The sequence below is a fragment of the Rattus norvegicus genome, chromosome 11, assembly GCF_036323735.1.
Source record: "Rattus norvegicus strain BN/NHsdMcwi chromosome 11, GRCr8, whole genome shotgun sequence".
Taxonomy (NCBI): domain Eukaryota; kingdom Metazoa; phylum Chordata; class Mammalia; order Rodentia; family Muridae; genus Rattus; species Rattus norvegicus.
In genome coordinates, this window is record NC_086029.1 from 92,015,707 (window position 1) to 92,036,088 (window position 20,382).

The window sequence follows — 20,382 nt, forward strand, 5'->3', positions numbered from 1 at the left end:
CCAAGGCCGCAGAACAGGTGAATGCCTGAAGGACGTGTGTGTGTGAACTGAACCTTTCTGGATTCTAATCAGAGGCCCCATCAGCTCAGGCAACCTGTTTCCAAACCCAGACTTTGTGCTCTGGGTAACTGGCCATTCAGCTAGGTTATCGTGGGAAGCTCATCTCAACATAACACTGTTTCTATGGGTGACATACACTGGGAATGACAAACAACTGGCTTAAGCAAGGGACTTTTGTAACCTGACCTATCAGAATCATGTTCGGAAGGGGTGGGGGGCAGACACATCCAGCCCACATTCTCATCCAGTGATGCCATCTAATCAGCTTCGGAACTCCCAAAGAACAGTGTCAGACCCTTTTACAAAGTATCCCAGTGACACCGCCACAGGAGGCAGATGTAAGCTACGAGGGAGGGACCCGTCGGAGGGTAAAGCCACTCTTGTAGTTCAGACATACGGGTCACATTGTTCCCAATGGCTGTGGGCATGCTGAGCTGAAGAAAAGGAAGGATTCTGCCTTCTGTCCCAAGGGACCTCCTAGCAAATCACTGGAGATGAAACGCGGACCTGTGTCACACCAGACAGCTCTGCTTTGGAGCCCTGCTTGGTCTGGAGCCAGGAAATGGCTGTCTTCAGTCAGAGGCTTTCAGCCAAGTAGCCGCCTTCTCTGGCCTCTAGGGCTTAAATTCCAATAAGCTGTTCTCGCCTAGCTGCCTTAACTGTCCCCAGCCACCTTCAGGTCAGGCTTCAAGGGCTGATGAATGGGTGGGTGACTGCTGGAGACCACAGCTAAACGAAGCACCTTAGGAGTTCACATTCCTACCTCACCTTCCCCTTCCCCCAAGCCAGGGTTCCTTTCTGCCCCAGTATTTGACCGTGCTCACTGACGAACACCACCCTGAGGCAGGCACATGTGGTAAGAGGTTCTTGTTTGTTGTCAGAGTTTGGTTTGTTTTTAGATGGGTAGAAAGAAACTGTTTTTCCGGCAGCAAGCGCAGGTACTGACACCTCAGATCTCAAGCTCTTGGGACAGGGAGATCCTGAAAACACAGAGCCCACCTTGGCTGTGTGTCTGAGGTTCCCCGCAAATCAAACGTTGGCTGTGTGTCCACCACTGTGGCGGGTGTCTGAGGAGACTGCTGGGACTCCCAAGAGACAGTATACAAGCGTGCTGAGTAACCACAGATTGTGGGTTTCAAAGAATCTTTTTTTTTCTTCGTTGAGTCTTAAGTGGCACTTTTATCACGTGTGTGTTTGTCTGCACACTCAGTGTTGCAGCGGCACGGGTCACAGCCTGTGAAGGTCGGAGGAGCACTTTCTGTAGTGTGTTCTCTCGCTCCATCTTTAAATGGGCTTCAAAGACTGGACTCGGATTGTCAGGCCTGCATGGCAAATACCGTTACCCACTGACCCTCAGACACACAGCAGTCCTCCTGCCTCAGCCTCCCAGTTCTTTAAAGAAGCGTCTTTATGGGTTGTGTCTTTGCATTGCCCTATGTGGGGCAATGGAGGGATTTGCTATTTCAGACTCGGGGAGCCTTTATCATGATTGGATGCCCTCTGGAGGAGATGTTGCCCGAGCCTATCAAAGATGAATATGCCCATAGTCCACAAAACGAGCTGTCTCCAGGGTAACGGGAGAGCCAAGCTGTAATCCTTCGGAGCTCAAACTTAGCCTTGAGAGGGGAGAATGTTCTCCAGCACGAGGTTATGGGTTTGCCTCTCCGTGCTATACTTTTGGCCAAGTATGAAAACAACAATCAATAAGGAGACCCAGACCGTTCTGATGAGTACCACAGGACCCCAGCGAGCACAGCCAGTCAACCTTGAGCTTGGCTCCCGTGAGCCATAAACATGAATAAGGTCACTTGCTTTTATGATTTTGATTGAATATTCCATTTCGCCGATATGCCTCTGGGACATGGTAGTGGGAGCCAGGGAGAGTGAGGTAGAAAGGGATACAAATTCAGGTCAGGAGCTGTGATTAGCATCCCAACTCTTTACACACCCCCCTGCCCCCCGGCTGGATCATCAAAGACCAACTCGGTTTCTTAATAACATACCATGAACAGGATGCTTAAAATAGAAGCACCATGCGAAGTGGGTAAGGAGTACCCTTTAACTATGACAGAGAGCACGGGTGCTAGCCATCTCCACTGCCCTCCATGGCTGCCATAGTCCTTTGCAAGCCAGAAGTCCTTCTAAGCTGTAATTCGTTCCCCAATCTTATTATTTAACATTCCCTTGCCATTCCGTCGGTATCTCTTGATACCAAGCAGTAACCGTATAATCAATATAATTATGTTTCATTTTTTTAGTTAGCTAGATTTTTTTTTCCTGTGTAACCCTGGCTGTCCTGGAACTTTCTTCGTAGACCAAGCTGGCCTCGAATTCACAGAGATCCTCTGCCTCTGTATTCTGAGTGCTGAGATTAAAGGCATGTACCACCCCCTCCATATTTTCATTAATAATTTATTTTTCTTAATTAATTTTACCCTTTTCTCTTTCTCCCTCCAACCCTTCCCACACGCCCCCTCCTTTCTTTCACATTCATGGCTTCCCTTTATCCCATATTTTTTTTAAAAAAAAAATAAAGGTTTAACCCACTAGTTAGCTTATGTGATCTTTATTATCATTAAATGCACAAATACCTATTCTATATTAAGGAGAATAGGCAGGTGTGGTAGCTAACACTTTTAATCCCAAGACTCACAAGGTAGAGAGGCAAGTGGATCTCTGTGAATCTGACCTGGTCTCAGAGGAGGCGGGGGGGGGGGGGGGGAGGGGAGAAAGAGACAGAGAGAGAGACAGACAGAGAGACAGACAGAGAGAGACAGAGAAAGAGAGAGAGACACACAGAGAGAGAGAGAGAGAGAGAGAGAGACAGAGAGAGACAGAGACAGAGACAGAGACTACATTGGAGAGTACTAAGAGCTAGTGTTTCCCTAGCTGGGAACTTGAATCTCAAACACCATTTAAATGCAAACTGTCCTCTGTGCTGCTCACCCATAAATGTTCTCACATGTAAGACTTTAAGAAGGGTCTTGATCTATTGGCTATTAAGGGGATTCCACACTTACACAATAACGTGCATCATATGCAAGTTTCTCTGTGATTGACCTATTTTTCTTGGACCCATTCTTGAAAGGGGGACCCCACCCTCCCCCTGCCCTCTCCCAGGCCTGTCCACTCCTTCCTGGTCTCTGGCCTCGAGCCTTCTCAGCACTCATCACCCTAGGTCTCTCTGAGTGCTGTGAACACAAATCCTGTCCCAAGAGTGGAACAGAGCCAGGGAATACCTTGCTCCTTGAAGCTAAAAGACACTGAGCCAACACAAATCTGTTGGCAGGCACAGCAGGCACAAAAGTCCCATTCAGGGCACAAAAACGGCTATTTATAAAAACCCCTTCCTGATGGCTGGGTGTTCACTTTCCCTTGGACCAAAAGGACCACTGCCGCCTCTTGGAAAAGATTATTCCTTTCACAGCCCCGTGACCGAGGGTCACCGAGTGCCCCATTCTGGGAGCAGCAAGAATAGGGGACAGCATGCGGGGTGGATTAGATGTGGTGACAAGCCCTCTGACGGTTGAGGGCAGCTGAGGATGCCAGTGACACAGATGGCCTCTTAGCACCTGTGAGGTGACAGTCACGGGCCTGTGGGGACTTCATGAACCCACCTGCCTTTGCTCTTTTCGCCCCTAACTCTTGGCATAAATGTTGGTCATTTTGATTGCCACAACTCCCCAAGGCATTTGGAGTTTGACTGTGTAGAATGCTCATGGGTATACATTTCCCTCGTATCTTAGTGCCATCACATTCGTCTTTCAATTATAGCTCAGTTCAGTTATAATTCAGCAGCAGCCATCTGAACCTTTTCTGGGTTTCTGGATGGGTAGATTGTCACTTATGTTAATGAACTGAACTTAGTTTATTGTTTCAGCGGATTTAGCAATAACATTAGTAACTACTCAGAAAGCCAAACGTCTTAGCTACTTTCTCTATTTCTGTGACCGGGGGAATGTATAAAGGAAAGTGTTTCATGTGGGGAGCTCCTGGTTCCAGAGGGTTTGACTCTGTAACCATCATGGTGTGGAGCATGGCAGCCTCCGGACAGCAGGCATGGCGCTGGAACAGGAGCAGGGAGCTTACAGCCTTCTCCATAAGCAGGAGGCAGAGGGAGCTAACTGGGAATGGCAGGGACTTTTGAAACCTCAAATCTCACCCCACCCCCACCCCCAGTGACACACCTCTTCCAACACGGCCACACTTCCCAATCCTTCCTGAAGAGTTCCACCAACTGAAGACCAAGTACTCAAATCTATATTAGCCTGTGGGGGGGGGGGGCTGTGTTCATTCAAAATGCCACACCCAAAACCATCCCCTTGAGATAAACTTGTGAACACGTGTCATTAGTGCATAGAAATGACGTGTTGACTAAGGTATAGTTTTCTCCAATACAGGACACCCTCTTGTGGGCAGCAACTGTTCCACCAGGCCTTCCAAACCAGTACTGACTGACACGGGAGGCCCGATGAACTATTTTAGTCATGAGCCACTCAGGGAACCTGGTTATCAAAGTCTAAACCACAAGAAGGGATGCCTTCAGTTCAAGGGCTCTATTTCTAGAAATAACTGTAACGTTCTCTGTGTAGACTTCTAAGCCCAAAGAAATGTTTTCATGTTTTGACTTTTGATGACTTCAAAAGCCCGTTGCCCTAAAAACTTCCTTGATTCTCAGAAAAGAGCCCTGAGAGCTCGGGGTGGTTGATGGAGCTGAACGCTCAGCCCTCCTGGTACAGATGGGCATCGGCTGGCTGGGTTTTACCTGAGGGCCTTCTTGTAAACAGCCTATTCATAGTTGTCAGGATGATGACCGATTCCGGCCCTAAATCACTGACAACATAAAAGAACGTTTTTAATTAATCTCCTTCCCCCGTCATCTGTCAAATGAAAAGACCCAACTAACTCATGTGTAATTGATGTTCTTTTCTCCAAATGGAATGGAGACAACCGGCACCAAAATCAACCATGTGTCCCTGTTGCTGTCTGACACATGGCTAAGGACCTCCTGGAGCCCCAAAGAGGAGCGGAGGGAGGCTTCAAGAACAGGTCCGCCTGGGGAGATCAGAGCCTGAGAAGGAGCCTCAGAGCCTCATGGACCTGGAGAGCAGCCCTAGGGCATGGTTAGGGATTAGTCACCTCCAGCTGCTAGGTGATTATGAGAGAGAGAGAGAGAGAGAGAGAGAGAGAGAGAGAGGCCAAAGAAAACTCAGGAAGAGCAACGCAGAAAATGTGCTCCAGCACTCATTAAAACGTTGTTAGTTTTCTCTTTTCCAAAACACATTGGCCACCTGTGGAGGAAAAAAAAAAAAAAACCTTCTGCCCTTAAAGCCAAAGGGGAGTGAGTCTTCAGTAACTGTGCTTCTTGGCAATAAAGAAGGACACTTACAGAGCACTGACTGTGCATTAAACCCCTGAACAGCACTTGGCATTAGCCACAGGAGTTTCCCAACTTTGCTGGATAGATACTAGTACATTCTAATCTTTGCAGAAGTAAAACAACGATTCAAAGAACTTAAATAATTGTCCAAAAATAAGTCTGATCTGTACAACAGAAGACGAAACTAGCAGACAGGAGATGAAGAGTGCATTTAATAAGATTCCTCTGACAAGATCTAGGAGTGGTGTGGCTTAGGTGGCATCTCTAGAAGAGAAGAAAGAAAAGTGCCCATGCTCTCTGGTTGGCAGAGAGAGGGGACTAAGCCTCCTGGCTCAAACTGTGGTCTCCCCTGTGGCACTCAGCTCCTACAGAAGGCTTGAGAAGGGGCTGTGCTGTGATGATTAAGGGAAGGAAGACAGGGCCTGGCAGAGAAGAACCCAGTCTTTGAATCCTCCCATAAGAGAATTCAAATAAATGGTATCTGCTTCCCAGGACTATTCTAAGAATTAAAGCAATCTTAAATGAAAAAGAATGTTTAAAAGAGGGGATCACAGCATCAGGAAGGCTGAGAACCACCGGGCTAGAGAGCTTTCTCAGCAGTTAAGTGCACTTGTGGCAGACCCGGCAGTCCCCAGAACCCACATGGCAGCTCACAATCATCTCTAACTCCAGTTCCCAGGGATCCAATGCCCTCTTCTGTACTCATAGGCACTGCTTGTTCATGCTGCACAAACATACACACGGGCAAAATACTCCTACATATAAAATTAAAAATAGACTTAAGCGCTTAAGTGCGGACTGAAAAATCGAGGGGCCGTGGGAACAGAGCACATTGACTCCTAACCCCAGAGTGCCTGAGTTAACAGAGAACAGATAGACTCTCTTAGATTTTTAAGCACAAGGCCCTCTGTCCTATGGGCCAGTGGTCCAATGTTTGTCTTGGTGATATGACTGAAATTACAGAAGCTCAGTGAGACCATGTGGTGTGTGGCCCATTGTAGACATCTGTGGTGGTTTGAATCACTTTGGCCCCCCACAGACTCACATGTTTGAATGTTTGGCCCACAGGGAGTGGGACTATTAGGAGGTATGACCTTGTTGGAGTAGGTGTGGCCTTGTTGGAGGAAGTGTGTCTCTGTGGGGGTGGGCTTTGAGAGCTCCTATGCTAGCTCTGCCCAGGGAATTCCAGATTCTTCCCGGTTGCCTGCAGAAGACAGCCCCCTTCTGTTGCCTTCAGATCAAGACGTAGAACTCTTGGCTCCTCCAGCACCATGTCGGCCTGCGTGCCGCCATGCTTCTTGACATGAGGATAATGGACTGAACCTCTGAAATTGTAAGCCAGCCCCAATTACCTCTTGTCCTTTAGATAAGAGTTGCTTTGGTCATGGTGTCTCTTCACAGCAATAATTCCCCAAGCCAGAAGTTAAATGCATTTTGCATTCTGTTATGGCTACAAGCCTATGGGAGCTAGGGAGTGGAATGTGGTGATTTGAATAGGTATGGTCCCCATAGATTCACGTGTTTGAATGTTTGACTATAGGGAGTGGCACTGTTAGGAGGTGTGGCCTTGTTGGGGAAAGTGTGTCACAGTCAATGTCAATATATTTTCAATGTATTTGGGTATTTGGATGTATGGGCACATGGGCCACAATCACAATCCTTTAGTCACCCTAAAGACTACGTGCAGAAAACTGATCTCCTGCACCCCTTTCTCAGGAAACCAGCTTACATGTATCATGCCATCTTGATGCTGAATACCTTTTTAGCTACTTCTCACTCCTTAGGACCCTACCCCTTAATTTGAGTTTCCAACTCTCTGAGCATTATTTTACTGCCAATATTGAGGCCTTTGGCAATTCTATTCTGGATTCCTGCACCACATCCAAACTGCTCTCCAAACTTCCAGTCAGCATCACCCCTTACAGCCCCGCTCCCCTCACCAGGACAGGAGGATCTTGAAAAGCACAAGTTGAGGGGACTAAGAGAGGCTAGTTGGTAAAGTGCTTCTTCAGCAGTCGTGAGGAACTGATTCAGATGCCCAGCCCTGCACAGGGGAGGCAGAGACTGCCTGAGACTGAAGGGTACTGGCCAGTCAGTCTGGCCAAAACTGTGAGCTCAGTGAGGGGCCCTGCCTCAAAACATAAGGTGAAGAACAGTTGGGAAAGACACCTGACATCAATTTCTGGCCTCCAGACATGTGTGCACACATACAACAAGTACCTGCACACAACACACCCACACAACACACCCACACACCCACACAACACACCCACACACCCATACAACACACCCACACACCCATACAACACACCCACACACCCACACAACACACCCACACACCCACACAACACATCCACACACCCACACAACACATCCACACACCCACACACCCACACAACACATCCACACACCCACACACCCACACAACACATACACACACCCACACACCCACACAACACATACACACACCCACACAAACACACCCACACACCCACACAGACTTGTACAAAAACCACACACATACCAGAACCCCACAAGGAATCAAGTCACTACTGTCACCAACCTACCCTCTCTTCTACTCAAGAATGGCCAGTGACTCCCCGTAGGCTTCATGGCCAAGCCCAAACACTGGAGTGTTCAGCCTTCACAGTCCTGTCCAACCTGCCTTTCTGGCTGTGGCTAGCCAGCCCCTCACCCACCCCAACTTGAGTCTGTGTCCCCTTGGCACTTGCCCTGACCCCCTTCCTGGGGTCATGGTTGAATGAGGTTTGTCTTCACTGAAACTCAATTTGGGGTTGCAATATAGCAAGGCTGAGAGGCAGCAGGGCCTTTGAGGGACCTTGGCTTGGAAGGGACCGGCCTCCATGAAGGATCTATGTAGCTTGGCTTGGAAGGGACTGGCCTCCATGAAGGATCAATGTAGCTTGGCTTGGAAGGGACCGCCTCCATGAAGGATCTATGTAACTTGGATTGGAAGGGCCTGGCCTCCATGAAGGATCAATGTAACTTGGATTGGAAGGGCCTGGCCTCCATGAAGGATCAATGTAGTTTATTTAAAATATACGTTTGTTTCCGTGCAGGGTTGTAGCAGAGCGAGCTCAGCTTCCCGATCTGCTCTTGCTTCCTCTGTCAGACACATGCTCTCTTCATACACACCTGCTTCTCCTCTTTGCTGCTTAGCCGTGCTATGGCACAGTGCGAGGCCTTTTGCTGAGCCTGTGCCCTGTCCTTGGTCCTCCAGAAAAATGAACCTCTCTTCTTTATAAATTGACCAACTCTGGGAGTTTTGTTATAGCCACAGAGATCACGCAGAGACCCCTAGGCTTCCTCCGCTACCTGGAATGTTTGTCCTTCATCGTCTGGGTTCCCTGCATTCTTCTGACCTCTGCTCTAGCATCACCCCACCCTAGGACACTTGCCCTGAATGCTTCTGACCCATTAAGAACTGGACATCCTCCCTTCTGTATGCCTCGGTGCCCAGTCTGTCACAGAGCAGCCTGCCTCTGTGTCCTCCTCACCCCGTGCCCAGTTGGTGAAATTCTATATTTGTTATTTGTTTCATCTCCTTCCCTATGACAAAATCAGCGTGTGTTGCGTTCATCTTTTTAAACTTTTTATCACATTCATGTGTAGAAGTGGATGCACACACCACGGTGCGTGCATAAAGAGCCAGAGAGCAACTTTAGGACAGCGTACGGGTACCAGGAATCAAGCTCCGGTGGTCAGGCGAGGTGGCCTGGTCACATGGCTCCAACCCCAGATTCATACTTTGTTTCCTACCAAACATGCAGTCCAGCTTTAGCTTCTCAGAAGTACATTTGCCACCATATCACATTTTTGACCAACCATGTAACCAGTCCAGAGGATTAACTAGGGACTAGGGTGTGGCCTAGGAGTCTAGAAAAAAAATTGTATTAAATTTGATAGGAGGGGAACACATTTTTAGCCAAGCCGAAACACCTAATCTAACGGATATGACTGATGTGTGTTTTCCTTGCCAATACATAAATGCATAAAGCCCACAGTACCTGTGTGCCAGGCAGCTCTGCCATTTCGCCCCCATCACACCAGCTGACCACTGCAGTAGCAAGGGCTACCAGAGAGCAGGCCCATCTTACTCGTCCTCTCCACCATCCTGAGAAGCAGGCCTTCTTCCTGTGCTGTTTTACAGGTGAGGAGAGTGAAATTAAAAAGATTAAAGATGCAGTAGAAGGGCGCACAGCTACCCGCAGATGGGTGATCCAGTCGGTCCCATTATTCCTCCCTACTGACCTACTCTCGACCGTTTAACCTCGTTAGATCATCAAACGAGCCATGTTGGGGCAAAAATAGCCATGGCTTCCGGAAATTTTTATTAAAACTCTAAATCTCTGGGCAATAACTTTCAGAAGTCATGATTCAGTCCAGCCTGGAACTTGAAAAAATACTCTTCGCAGGGCCAGTCGCCCACTGCTGGGAAGGAATGCAGGACCCTGGAGTTTAGAGCCTTACGTGGTCTGTAGTCATCGAGGCTGCTCCTCTGAGGAGTCCTCTCCTTCAGGTTCTAGTAGTTCCATAGTTGTCAACAGTTTTCTCAGCATCTGGAGCATTATTTCTCCACTGGCCGCAAGCATAATGGTCACCTGGACACTCATAAAAGCACATGTTCCTGGACTCTGCCCCACAGCTGTCAGAGTCTACAAATCAAACGCTGGAACAGCATTTCAACCTGTTCCCTGGGGGATCCAGCAGATGCTAACACCTGGGGACTGGCGGAGAAGCCCAGGGTCCTGCAACCAGCAGCATCGGCAGCATGTTAGAGATGAGGATTCAGAGGCTGCACCCTGTGAATGACTAACCGAGAGTCCTTATTTGCACGAGATCCTCATGTGATACCATATACACATTTCTGTACAAACAATCAATGGTGTGGGGCTGTGCTACATCCCCATTTTTCCTTCTGTGGTAGCATGCACAGGGAACGAAGACCCTTCTGTGACATAGTGGGGGGACAGGTGAGAACACCCCAGAACACAGGGCTCAGCCTGCCCCACACTTCCTCACGTGCTACCCTGAAGACCGAAATGGCAATTACTCAACACATCTATGCAGTGGAGCAGCTGATGAGCACTGGCCTAAAGGACTCCTGACACTGCTGGATGACGTACGATGCCCTACCTTTCCTTACACACCACAACCGTTTAGTCTCATGAAGGCCAACGGTCAGAAAGGCTGCTGCCCAACCAACCAGATCTCAGCACTGTTTACAGCGGGGGGACGAATGCAATAGGGTGTTTAAGTTCTGCATGAACTCTTGGAGAAACACAGAGAGCATGGCCGCTGTGCCGATCAATCAGCCACTGTGCCCAAGAAGAAGCAAGAGCCTCCATCCTGCTCTTTCTCCATGGTTCACCGAGCTGAGGATTAGCAGCAGCCAAGGAGGCTTCCTCTGTCTCTCGAGTGCCAAGAAGAATGTGATTTCGTTTAATCCTTTCTTAGCAAGATCTGTCCACCTGCAAACTGGACAGGTGCCCCTTCTCTTAGCCAGCCCTGCTAATGGGGTGAGAGTTGGAGTGGGAGGAAGGGAGTACCAAAGGGACACTTCCTGCCGAGGCTGTCTGAGCAAACCTCAGAGTGTCAGGGATGCCACCTGATTCTGAAAGGCTTCAGCCTAATAAGCACCCCACTGACTGATTTCATTCTTCTCTGTCCCCTAAAGAGAACATGGGAAATTCATAAAGCGCAGATTGGGGAGCTCCCACTTTAAAGCAAAGGGCTGCCGTGGCCTTTATAAATGAACCTGGAAAGACAGCGACCATTGCTTCCAAGGGACCCACTGTTAACCCTTCTCTTTCTAAAGTTCATATTAATTCTGTCACTACATCTCCCCCACCACCACACGGAAAATAAACAGAGCATCACATATTGGTTCTGGGTCAGGACAGAGCTTCTGAGTCTATCCGAAGGCTGCCCATCTTTTAAATCTCAAAAGGCTGCTTGGTCCTTTTGACCTAGAAGGGAGCTCCGCACGGATGTCTAAGGGACAGTAAGCAGGGCGTTCTGTCATTTGCTACCTCAAGCTGACTTTCCACAGGAAGACTCCTTGGAGCATCTCTGGAGCATGGCCTTTCTTGGTCTAACCAGGACCCTCAGGGTACAATTAACAGTTCACCCAGAGTCCATGGTGTCTAAGAGATAAGCAGATTTTCTAACTTTCTGACAAGAACATGTTGGTGAAATGTTCTGTTCCTTGATAAACTGATTGACAAGCATTGCGATGTAAGATCAGGGACCTCAGGGACTCTGGGCCTCAGGGGCCAAAGAGCAGAGCCATTTCTCAGGACCGGTTCAAGTCCAGGATATTGACTGAAAATGTCTCTCTCCTTGGTGATCCAGGATGAAGAACAAGCTGTGGTATTTCGAATTTGGTACCTCTGAAACCTTTGCAGCTACCTGCAAGAAACTCCATGACCACATAGAGCTGGAGGTAAGGTCCCGTGGGAGGAGGACACAGCCTCTTGAGTCTTTCAGAAATGACCCAATGGTCATTTCTATGGTGTAGAGCATCCTGCTTCAGTACATCTACACAACATCACTTAGAGGGCAACGATTGTTGGGGGAAACTCTTCGTATCTGTGCAAGTGAATGCTTGGGGTCTGGGTTCCTTATAGCCATGGTCATTCTGATGCTCAACCATGCTTTCCCCTGAACATGGGAAAGCTGATTGGTTACCACCTCATGGGAGGGGAGGTGTCTGTGGGTTGACCCAGCATCCCTCCTCTCAGTTGCTTCAAGGATCTGACTAACAAGCGCCTGCCAGTCCTGTGGGTGTGTAGCCTGTATAATGACACAGTTCCCTCAGAGCTGAACAGTTCTGCCACCATCTTGAAATTTTGAACAGTTTTTTTCTTCTCTCTCTCTCTTCTTTTTTAAAACAATATACATTCTTTTTGAATTTTATTTATTTTGTGTATATGAGTGTTTCAGCATATGTATTCATGTAAACCACATATGTCCCTAGTGCCCGTGGAGACTAGAAGAGAGCTAGAGATTCCCTGGAACTGGAGTTCTAAGTGGTTGTGAGCCACCAGGTGGGTGCTGGGAATCGAACCTGGCTCTACCGCAAGAACGGTCAGTGCTCTCAGCCCCTGAGCCATCTCTGCAGCCCCTTAAACTACTTTTTTAAACAAAGAGCTGTGCATTGTCAGTTTGAACTGGGCCCCACAATTGTGCTGCTCATCCTGTTGGTGAGTTCTGTTTTCCTGAGACTTCCAGCGCTTGTAGCAGCCTGCCTGTTATTTGCCTGTCGGTGCCCTTTGGCTTCTCCCTGCCCCACTTCTGCAGGCTGTGTTCCTCAAGTCTTCTGACTGCTAGGAGCCTGTCTCCTGCCTGCTAGAGACCCAATTTCTATGCACATCTGTGTCTTCACTTGCTGGGCTCCCGTCCATGGATTCTTTGCTGACAATCCCACCTTCTCATGGAATTCAGGCCTTTACACTTGAGAAAAACATATTCAGACATGTGAGAAAATCTCCTATCATCTGCACCCCTCCCCCAATTCCCACTCCCCCAAAATCTGGTCTAGAACCTTCTGTAAGAGCCATGATCCTCTACTGAGGCTGGGCCACTCCTCTGATAGGAGAATTAAGCCTGTGGCAGAGGAAGGTGCTGCTCACAGAGAGTGTTTGCAAACAAAACACAAAGCCAGAGGTTCCATAAGGTGGTTCTTGACTCATCTGCGGGCCTCTCCTTCTGGTTGCCTGGTTACTGACACCACGGTGGGAGTCACCTTTGTGCCAGCTTGGCCACAGGACAGAGGCCCAAAGGCCAAGAGCCTGTGTCTCCACACCTGGGAGAAGTTGAGGGCCCGCTCTCCTAATTTACACATAAATACATTGCCCGGGGCTGGGGCTGGGGCAGCTGAGCGTGCTGAACAGATCTGTGTGCATTCTCCCTCTTGGCACCGTCCTCTGCTGGGGTCTTTTTAAATATCCCCGCAAGTGAGGGACAGCCCTGCCTAACCACAGCCAGCTGCAGGCCCACAGCGAGTTCTTGTTCTCCCTGCAGCTGGCCTTGACACAGTGCCCAGAATACAGCAGCTCAGCTCCCCTGCCTCTTTGGCCCGCCCTGCTGGCTCCTGGGTAGCCATGCCCAACAGTCCCCTTGGGGTCCAGGATACACAGCGACACTTCCTCAACCACACAGGGAGTTGGTGGCAAATGGCACTGGTGCTTCAGGAGGGGCGGGCTGTTACGCTGTGTGTTGCTGGGAGCTTTAGGAAGCACTTCCTGTTTTCCTTATCTCTTAGTAATACTCTTTTCAGGGTTTATTCACAAGAGTAAGCTTTGGGAGTCAGGGATAGGATGACATGTGACAGTGGGTCGATTAACAGTGGATTAGGACAGGCACCATTTCTGCATCCAGAGGACAGTGGTGGGTAGTCCCAGGTGGTGTGATCAAGACTGAAAGACAGAGGGGGGGGCAGGTGAGTGCCAGGTGAAGGTAGGGCAGGTGGGTGACAGAGGAGGGAGCCTCTGGTGAAACATGAGAGAGAAGCTGGCCTTCCATATACACACCAAACTTCCACCACATACCACAGCCTTCAAAGGCAGCACAGGATTCACCAGCTCCCGGTCAGCCAACTCGGGAGGACACCATTGAGATGTCACTGCCCTTCCCTGCTTCCTAAGCTACACTAGCAGGGAGTCACCCCCACCATGTGGAAGCTGAGACTGAGAGGATCAGAAGAAAAGGGAGGGAAGAGATAAGGGACAGGATAAGTCAGTGCTTCGACTGCCTGCCTCAGTGTCTGAAGCCCAGGGAGACAGGTACTATGACACTTTTAAAATAAGGCTCAGATGCATCCTGCGACTGGGAAGCGAAGACTCCAGGCGTTCTGGAGTGAGGCGAGCTTAGAAACTAGTAAATAAATTTATCCACGGGGTGTTAAAGCTTAGCAACTCCTCCTGCCTCAGTGTCTTCCTCCTTCCTGGGGTGTGTGTGTGTGTGTGTGTGTGTGTGTGTGTGTGTAAGAATTTGTATACACGTGTGTATATGTCAGTGTTTGCATGTGCATGTGAGTGTATGTGTTTGTGTAAATGTGTATGCATGTTCGTGTGTACACATTTGCATGCATATAGTGTATACAGTATCTTTTTGTGTATGCATATATTCATGTATGTGATTATATGTGTAGGCGTATGTGTATTTGTATGTATATGTGTGTAATGTGTGTGCTAGTATATGTTTTATGTGTATATGCATATGTGCATATGTTTTTATGCTGGTATATGTTTTTTGTGTATATGCATGTGTGCATATGTTTTTGTGCTGGTATATGTTTTGGCGTGTTTGTATGTGTACGTGCGTGTATGTATGGGAATGTGAAGCTCCATCTCAGTTCAGGCAGCCATGGCACCCTGTTGAGAGGTGCCAGGCACAATCCTAGCGCCCACCAGAGGAAGGAAGGAAAGGAGGGAGGGAGGGAGGGAGGGAGAGAGAGGGAGGGAGGGAGGGAGGGAAGAAAGACTCAGTACAAGAAAAAGCAAAGGACTGAGCAGAAGTTTACAGAAGTTTTTTCTTACACAGCCCCTCATTTCTCCTGACCTACAGAACACAAGGGGGTGTGTATTCGTGCTCTTAATTAGAGAATGAGAAAATCTGAAGCTGAGGATTCAGCACTGAGAAAAGGCACCATGATGAGGATACAGGCAGGTAGTAGCATTTGGGACGGTGAGCAGGCTAGCCCCTCTGGTGGTGAGGGCCAGTTCTCATTCCGGGCAGTGGACATATGTAATGGGAGCAGAGACAGGAATTGCTGTCCTGCAAGTCTAGCTGAATCAGAGTGCTCTAGGTCAGTGACAGAGTCCGTCTCAGCGAGTAAGGCAGAGAATGACTGTGGAGGAACAGAATAATCTCTAGCCTACACACATACATACGTTCATAGGCACACATGCGTGTAAGACTGCACATGCCACATACACAAAATGTCATGAACACACACACACACACACAAACGTGCAAGGCACAGATATGCACACAAAGCTGCACATGCTACACACACACACACAATTGAATGACTAACATAAAAGGCTAATTTTTTTCAGGTAAAACTTCCATTAATGCCATAGACATGGCCTCTTTCTCTCAGATTGGTGGCCAGTTGAGAAGAAATAGGAAACTTGATCCTATCACTGACGTAAAGTTCATGTCCCACATGAATAGAGAGAATAGTCCAGAGAACACACAAAGCCCATTAAATGCCCACTTGGCTAGTGCTAGGAAACCTCCATGATCCCTGTGGATCCCTGTGGATCCCTGTGGATCCCTGTTTTAACAGCTCAGCCCAGTGCCTTAGGCAGGGGAGAGGTAAACCCCCCTTGCCTCTCTCTCCCTCACCCCTGGAAAGCTGTACTCGCTGTTCACGTGAGGAAAGGGACTGAAATTCACAGGATTGTTCTGTATTTGGGCTCAGGGACTTACTAGCTGGATGTCCGTGCCTCAGTATCTTTACCCATAAAACAGAGTTTCCGGAAGGCAGCCTATTTCCCAAGGACATGAGTTACGTTCCCAGGATCTGATGTTAAGTCTCACAGCCTCTACAAAGCAGCCCCACTCAGAGAGCGTCCTAATTACCTTTTACAGCAGGAAGGCGAGCTGAGAGACTGTTGGGTTTTACCTGAGTCCACAGCCCGGCAGGTCTGACTCAGGCTTGAGTCAGGATTTACCCGAGAGCTTGAGAGCAGCGAGTCTTGTCTGCTGATTGTTCGGTATTTTGTCTGTTTTGCTATTTCATATAAATTTAAGAACAGGCATGAAGCAATTTGCTTACCCTGGGGAGCAGTGAGAAATCTATGGCACATTCTCTCCAGGGTGTTCCACTTAAGGGAACTGTAGGCCCGTACCTGAACAGCGTGTTCCTCAAGGTTGCTTGTCAGTGCAGTCCTGGACCAGGCCAGCCCTGTCCATGCCACCCCTCAGAGCATGACCCTCTTTATATCTGTCCTAACCTGATTCCACCTGACTGCAGGGAGCAGTGGGGAGTGGGGTTTGGAGTGGGGAGCAGCATTAAGTCACCACCCCCACCTTAGGCCCAGAAGCCTTGCCAAGGATCTTAAAGGTTTTCCGAGTTAGGTGGGGCAAAGCAGGCAGGCCTCAACTGGAGGACTCATCTTCCATTCTGGGAACTATTTCCTTTTCCAAGTTAAAAATAAGAAATCCCACAATTTGTTGGTATTTAATCTAATCTTTAAGAAAGTGTTCACAAGAAAAGGCTATGGTCTCCGCTAATAAGGACCCAAATGGGAAGGTCGTTCAAATCTAGAAGCTGCTCAGAAGTTACCCAGAGTAACCCGTGAGAACCGAGGGGGAGGGGGTCTACACATCAGTTACCTTCTATTAAGGATTTAGGAATACAAGGAGATATTAAGAACATAGATCAAGGGTTGAGGATTTAGCTCAGTGGTAGAGCGCTTGCCTAGCAAGCACAAGGCCCTGGGTTCGGTCCCCAGCTCCGGAAAAAAAAAAAAAAAGAACATAGATTAATTTCCTTCTCATTCAGTATTTATCAATATTGCATTGTTCCTTTAAACAGTTTTTGATCAAAGAAATAAATTAGAGGTAAAACAGAAGCCCTCACAACCTGCTTTCTTCTTCCTTTAAAACAGAGAGCAGGAGAGAGGGGGGAGGGAAGGAAGGGGGGAAGAGGGAGAGGGAAGGAAGGGGGAGGGGGATTGAGAGGGGAGAGGGAGAGAGATAGGCATGCAAACATCACAGTGTTTCAGAGATCACTTCTAGACAAAATGGAGCTGGCTGACTATTTGCATGATGATTTGGTTTTGAGTTTTTGTTTTGTTTTCCATTGTTGGGTTTCGTGTTTGTTTGTGTTTTAAGAGTCTTGCTATATAGGCTGCTTAGTCTGGCTTCAAAACTATAATCCCCCTGCCTCAGCCCCACCTTCCATACCATCATTCTAAGATTATAGGTAAGTGCTGTGATACACCACTGCTTCCATACTTTTCACTGCTCTCTAGTGCTCTACAAATGTCCAGTCCATTGTTGGTCATGAGGTGTAGAAGCTAGAGCGAAGACAAGCCAATGGGAATGTGTATGGTCAACCATCTGAGGGAGTAATCTGGCTAGGCACACTAACCGGAAAGTGTCTCTAGCCCCTCTGAACCAGCAGGTGCCTCTCCATCTGCACCTGAAGAATGGGCTGTGTCCAACCTTGTGCACAGGGGTGCCGTGCAGTGTCTTTATTGCAAGAGAATGAAACTGACCTAGATGGTTATTGTAACAGCACTTTAGAAAGACAGTATGGAATAGAGCACTAAATGCCACTGACTTGTATAATTTAACATGGTTATTTGTACATACATTTAACTTCCATTAAAATGTTTAGGACTCTTTCAACTAAAACAGGGCCTTGTGCCAGCAGTATCATCCAACTTAGTGGATGGCTGGGATCTTGCCTATAAAAATTCTAAATTCTCAGAACACACCTTTGTGTGTGTAAAGAAGCTTTATAACAGGGCATGGAGAGCTGGGAGTGGTACACACCTTTAATCCCAGCTCATGGGAGGCAGAGGCAGGTAGATTTCTGTGAGTTCTAGGCCAGCCTGGTCTACAAAGTGAGTTCTGGGACAGCCAGGGCTACACAGAGTAACCCTGTCTTGAGAAGAAGAAACAAAAAAGCAAAGAACAGGGTGGTTTAGTCTGTAATCCTAGGACTCAGAAGGCTGAAACTGGAAGATTCCTGAGGAGACACAACAGGTCTATTCATCCCAGATAGGAAAATCAAAACAGACTTAAGTGCAGAAAAAACAAAAGTTAAATGTGAACCGATGAGATTTATTGGAGTTCCTTACATGAATATGGGTGAGGGGTTGTTTACAGGAGCAGAAATGAATCAAAGACAGCTTTGTCACCAAAGCCCACTTCACCATGGGTGACAGCTCACAAAGCTGGGAACTTGGAGCATACTGCACAGCCTCCAGGGACCTCAAAAGGTTGGACAGTGTACTTTCCAAGTGCCACAGTTGGTTTAAACCCCTTTCAAGGCAGGTGGTCTAGTCTGAGAGTCTTTGCAACATTGGCTCTGATAGTCCGGGGAAGAGGGTCTTAGACAATCTGGTCAGTTTCAGGAACTTCCTGAAGCTATTTGAGTTGTTTACCTTCCTATTTAAAGAGCTTCTCTGTGGGGTAGAATGTTTCAATATCAGAGGAAACTGTTACACAATAAGTGCCTTTACTCCCTGATTCACTCTTACCAATGCCATTAGTATTGAAAAGACTTCATATTCAAGGACTTCACAGATTAAATAGCTTGATCAGGTTCAATCATCCAGTGTAAAAGAGGAAGGAAAGAAGGAAAAAAGGAAGGAAGGAAGGAACCATGGCTCTCAGGGACCAACTGGATATTATCTGATCTTGCCTTTGCCTGCCCACCCACCCCCGGCTGTTTTGCACACCCTTAATTTGGAAGGGAAGAAATCTTAAAACAACTTTGGTCTCTTCTGGTTAACTTTGTTGACCTTTCAGATCATGTAGCAAATAAGTGGAAAGGGCTATCCCGCCCAACCAACCAGAGTAGATTAAATGGCCACATCTTTATGAGAGAAGGAAGTGAGAAGAGAAAACTGCTACAAGTAAAGCCAGGGCATCTCCGGGTGAGAGTCTCTTGGTGAGTTTCCTTCCTCAATCAAGCCAAGTGCCCCATGTGTCCAGCAAGAGCCACAATGTAGCCTTTTTAGGTCCGCTCTGGCCAGTTCAGGCTTCCTTTCTCAGCCCATCTACCCCGTCTCAGTGATCCAGTTGAACCTTCCGTGGTTTCTTAACTGCGTTCTCCTGAAATGTGTGCTACTCTTTCCTGATTTCAAATGTCAAAATGACAAGTACATCAGAAAATACTGAGGAGCAAAAAGGAAAGAAAAAGAAAGAAAAGTAAACAACAACCTCATCACGCAGGCGCCAACAGTGCTGGGGTTAATAGCCTCTTTTAATCTATATTATTGCGAAACTTCTTGAGGACCTGTGATTTATTCTGTGGCCTTATTTAAACTCCATTTTCAAACTCGGCACCATGATGCCTGCCTCCCCACCTTTTCCACGGTGCATTGACCACGAGTCTCCTCCTCATGGACTCAACCACCGTAGTTCCGCTGACTCAGGGCAAACTGTTTTTGCTAATTCTCCCTGTGAAATCCCATTGATTGCTTTCAGATCTGATGCCACTTCTCTCCCTCGAGTGACCCTCTTCTTCCATTTCCTGCTAGCATGCACCCTGTAGTTCAGTCGAGCCTGTGTATATGCTATTGCTTTCTGTTCCCTTCTGTCTCCTTTGTTTTTTGTGAATTGCTTTGATTATCCTTTGTCTTCAGGTTCCTGACAATACCATACTTTGTGTCTTCCAAGTATGTGGGAATGACTTTTAAAGATTAAACCTTCTGCCTACATTTTCTTAAAAAAAAAAAAAAAACACAGCTGGGTGGTATGATTAGTGTGTCTGATAGGTTAGCCCCAGGAAGTCTTAGAGGATCGAGGCAAGAGTCCCATCCCTGACATTCCAGGTTAAAGCCCTGTCTCCAGCAAATTCTGGACGACTCTCTCAGATAACCTCTGCCCCCAGAGAGCTTAGCTTTATGGCTGCCAAAGTCCCTTGGTAAAAGGATAACTTCCCCCCAAGCAATGTGTCTTTCAAGGTAAGAAAGCAGTGAGATCCTGTCTGTAGAAAATGTTAGCCTCCTTAGACATTCCAGAATACCGAAGAGTCCTATGCTCTTTCTTTCTTTTTTTTTTTTTTTTCCGGAGCTGGGGACTGAACCCAGGGCCTTGCGCTTGCTAGGCAAGCGCTCTACCGCTGAGCTAAATCCCCAGCCCCTCCTGTGCTCTTTCTTACAATACTCCACAACTCAGGCACTTCAGGGAAGAAAAGTAATCTAATCCTTTCTTGCCTCTTTACAGCT

The 20,382-nt window shown here is 47.8% G+C and overlaps 1 protein-coding gene across 6 annotated transcripts in view; it reads left to right on the forward strand.

Moving 5' to 3' along the window:
- Window positions 1-20,382, forward strand: part of Dgkg (diacylglycerol kinase, gamma) — a 194,759-nt gene that overhangs the window by 126,750 nt on the left and 47,627 nt on the right. For all 6 annotated transcript variants that reach the window (XR_005490982.2, XM_063270312.1, XM_006248538.5 and 3 more), the window contains one exon: window positions 11,816-11,906. Coding sequence is in view for 5 of the 6 variants with exons in the window: in XM_063270312.1 (XP_063126382.1) it covers window positions 11,816-11,906 (91 nt within the window). In the remaining variant the exon portion in view is untranslated. The remainder of the gene's footprint in view (window positions 1-11,815; window positions 11,907-20,382) is intronic.